General features: G+C 61.9%; 1 protein-coding gene across 1 annotated transcript in view; it reads left to right on the top strand.

Annotated features, from left to right (window-relative positions):
* Positions 1–510: 510 nt before the first annotated feature.
* IRS1 (insulin receptor substrate 1) overlaps positions 511–3795 on the top strand; it is a 59507-nt gene continuing 56222 nt past the window's right edge. The window contains exon 1 of the mRNA XM_026086963.1: positions 511–3781. Within this exon, the coding sequence (XP_025942748.1) occupies positions 1025–3781 (2757 nt within the window). The 5' untranslated portion in view covers positions 511–1024. The remainder of the gene's footprint in view (positions 3782–3795) is intronic.

Genomic DNA, 3795 nt, shown 5'->3' with positions numbered 1-3795 from the left:
CGTCACGTGTCGTTCTCCTCGGAGCGAGCCTGAGCCGCGGCGGCGGCTGGAGGGGGCTGGACCGGCGAGCGCGGCCCCCGCCGCCCGCTTTGGTGCGGGGCTCCGGGAAACTCCGGGAAGAAGCCGGCGCAGAGGGAGCCGCGGCGGCGGTGCCCGCCGCTCCGCCAGCCTGGGGCGCGGGAGGGGGCCCTGCCGCCGGCCGCTGAGGCGCTGCCGCCGCCTGGAATGAAGAGGAGGAGGAAGAGAGGATGTTCCTGCTCCGCTCGGGCTGCTTCCCCTCCGCCGCTGCCTGGTCGCGTTTCGCGTGGAAACGGCACTTTCTCTGCCTAACGAGATGGGACTGAATGGGGTCGCCAGCCTCCTCCGCGCGCACCAGCGGGAGAAGCAGCAGCAACCTCGGCGCTGATATTTGGGAAGGGGGGGTTGTGCTGTGGGTCTTTGGAGTTGGCTTTTTTTTTTTTTTGGAGGGGGGAAGAAAGAAGCGTGTATTTTTGGGTGCAAACCCCGGACTTCGCAAAACAATCTCCGCCCCCAAGAGGATATTTAATCTGCAACAGAAATTGCTACTCGCGGAGGCAAACTTGAGAAGGGAAGGGGTGCCGGGGAGCGGCGAAAGGGGACCCCTGGCTGCTCCTGTCTGCGGGGGAATCCGGCCCCCACGCACGAAGGATGCGTTTCTTTTTCCCGGCGGCTGCTCCTGGGACGAGACTTTCGTCTGGACTGATTGGGACTGGACTTTTTAAGGACGCGCTTACCCATCTAAGGGCGATTTGGGCATAAACAGCAACACAAACTCTGATTTGGTGCTGGAAGCTGCCTCTGCCACTGAACAGCTGCTCTCACCCTGCTTCTGTCCCTCCCCCGTCCCGTTTTCGAAAGGGGATCCTGAGCTATTTTGCTTCTTTTTTTAATTGTTGTTGCATGAATTTTATTTTAGGCAGTTGTCTTTTCTGGCTGGCTTGGCTGTTTTGGGGTCTTGTGGACTGCTAACTGCAGTAGCAGTAACACCGCCTTTCCTTTTACCATGGCTAGCCCCACAGATAATAACGAGGGCTTCTTCTCAGATGTCAGAAAGGTGGGTTACTTGCGCAAACCCAAGAGCATGCATAAACGCTTTTTTGTGCTGAGGGCAGCCAGCGAGTCAGGACCCGCCCGGCTGGAGTATTACGAGAATGAGAAGAAATGGAGACACAAGTCAGGGGCCCCCAAGCGCTCCATCCCATTAGAAAGCTGCTTCAACATCAACAAACGGGCTGACTCCAAGAACAAGCACCTGGTGGCCCTCTACACCAAGGACGAGCACTTTGCCATTGCAGCTGACAGTGAGCCTGAACAGGAGAGCTGGTACCAAGCACTGCTGCAGCTGCACAACAGGGCCAAGGGCCACCACCACCTCCATCACCATCACCACCACAGCGACGTCACCTTTGGGGGCAGCAATGTGGGATTGGGGGAAGCAGGTGAGGACAACTATGGTGAGGTAGCCCCTGGCCCAGCTTTTAAGGAAGTTTGGCAAGTAATTCTGAAGCCTAAGGGCCTAGGCCAGACAAAGAACCTGATTGGCATCTACCGCCTGTGCCTGACTAACAAGACCATCAGCTTTGTGAAGCTGAATTCAGATGCGGCTGCTGTGGTGCTGCAGCTGCTCAATATCCGCCGCTGTGGTCACTCTGAGAACTTCTTCTTCATTGAGGTGGGGCGCTCAGCTGTGACTGGGCCTGGCGAGTTCTGGATGCAGGTGGACGACTCGGTGGTGGCGCAGAACATGCATGAAACCATCCTGGAGGCCATGCGAGCCATGAGCGAGGAATTCCGGCCCCGCAGCAAGAGCCAGTCCTCCTCAAACTGTTCCAACCCTATCTCCGTGCCCCTTCGTAGCAGACACCACATCAACAACCCTCCACCCAGCCAAGTGGGGCTCAGTCGCCGGTCCAGGACTGAGAGCGTCACTGCCACCTCTCCTGCTGGTGGTGGCGGAGGAGGTACTGGTGGCAAACCCAGCTCTTTCCGGGTACGAGCATCAAGTGATGGGGAAGGCACTATGTCAAGGCCTGCCTCTGTGGATGGTAGTCCAGTTAGTCCCAGTGCCAACCGGACCCATTCACATCGACACCGTGGCAACTCCAGGCTCCATCCTCCGCTCAACCACAGCCGATCCATCCCAATGCCTTCCTCGCGCTGCTCTCCTTCAGCCACCAGTCCAGTCAGCCTGTCATCCAGCAGCACTAGTGGCCATGGCTCCACCTCGGACTGCCTCTTTCCACGCAGGTCTAGTGCTTCAGTTTCTGGCTCACCAAGCGATGGTGGTTTTATTTCTTCTGATGAGTATGGCTCTAGCCCATGTGACTTCCGCAGCTCTTTTCGCAGTGTGACCCCAGATTCATTGGGACACACCCCACCAGCTCGGGGTGACGAAGAGCTCAACTACATCTGCATGGGGGGGAAGGCCACCTCATCTTGCTGTAGCCTGGCAGCCCCCAATGGCCACTTCATCCCACGCACCTGCCACCCGCAGCAGCAGCCCCGCTATGCTGGTACCCCTTGCTGTCCCCGAGGTGGTGGTGAGGATGTTGCCGACTTGGAGAAGGCATTCAGGAAACGGACTCACTCTGCAGGCACTTCGCCCACCATCTCCCACCAGAAGACACCCTCGCAGTCTTCAGTGGCCTCCATTGAGGAGTACACGGAGATGCTGCCTTCTTACCCCTGTAGCAGTAGCCGGCTGTCCTCCTACCGGCACTCGGCCTTTGTGCCCACTCACTCCTACCCTGAGGAGTGTTTGGAGATGCACCACCTGGACAGCGGCCACCATCGGACCAACTCCGCCCCACACATGGATGACGGCTACATGCCAATGTCTCCCGGCGTAGCCCCCGTGCCCAGCAGCGGTGGGCCCCCCAAGGGTGGTGACTACATGCCCATGAGCCCTAAGAGCGTGTCAGCCCCACAGCAGATCATCAACCCTGGCAGGGGGGGCCGCCACCCTCCACCCATGGTGGACTCCAACGGCTACATGATGATGTCCCCCAGTGGCAGCTACTCACCCGATGGCGGCCCTGCGGGCTACGGCAAGATCTGGACTAACGGAGCCGGCCACCACCCAAAGCTTTCAGTGGAGAGCAACGAAGGGAAGCTCCCCTGTGGTGGCAGCGACTACATCAACATGTCCCCAGCCAGTGGCTCCACCACCAGCACCCCGCCRGACTGCTACTTTGGGGGTGCAGGGCAGCCGGTCGCCGAGGAGGCCGCCGCTGCCACCGCTCCCCACCACAAGCCCATCTACTCCTACTTCTCCCTGCCGCGCTCCTTCAAGCACGTGCAGCGGCGAGGCGGTGGGGTGGCGGTGGGCGGCGACGAGGGCAGCCCCCAGCCCCGCATCGCCCTCAGCTCTGGCCGCCTCCTCTACGCCGCCGAGGACTCGTCCTCGTCCACCAGCAGCGACAGCCTGGGCGGCGGCGGTGGCCCGGAGGGCGGCCCCGCGCTGCAGCCGCAGCCCCCGCGCAAGGTGGACACGGCGGTGCAGACCAGGAGCCGCCTGGCGCGGCCYACGCGCCTGTCGCTGGGCGGCCCCAAGGCCAGCACCCTGCCGCGGGCCCGGGAGCAGCCGCCGCTCCTCCTGCCCCCGGAGCCCAAGAGCCCCGGCGAGTACGTGAACATCGAGTTCATCGCCGGCGAGAAGCCGGCCTTCCCCGCCGCCGCCGCCCTGGCCCTGGGCCTGCCGCCGCCGCCGGGGGACGAGGGCGCCGAGGAGTACATGAACATGGACCTGGGGCCGCCGCGGGCCCCCCGCCCCGC

This window comes from Apteryx rowi, unplaced genomic scaffold, assembly GCF_003343035.1.
Source record: "Apteryx rowi isolate R43461 unplaced genomic scaffold, aptRow1 scaffold_70, whole genome shotgun sequence".
Classification (NCBI taxonomy): domain Eukaryota; kingdom Metazoa; phylum Chordata; class Aves; order Apterygiformes; family Apterygidae; genus Apteryx; species Apteryx rowi.
The sequence above is the reverse complement of the archived record's forward strand: the minus strand, read 5'-3'. Positions and strand labels throughout refer to the sequence as shown.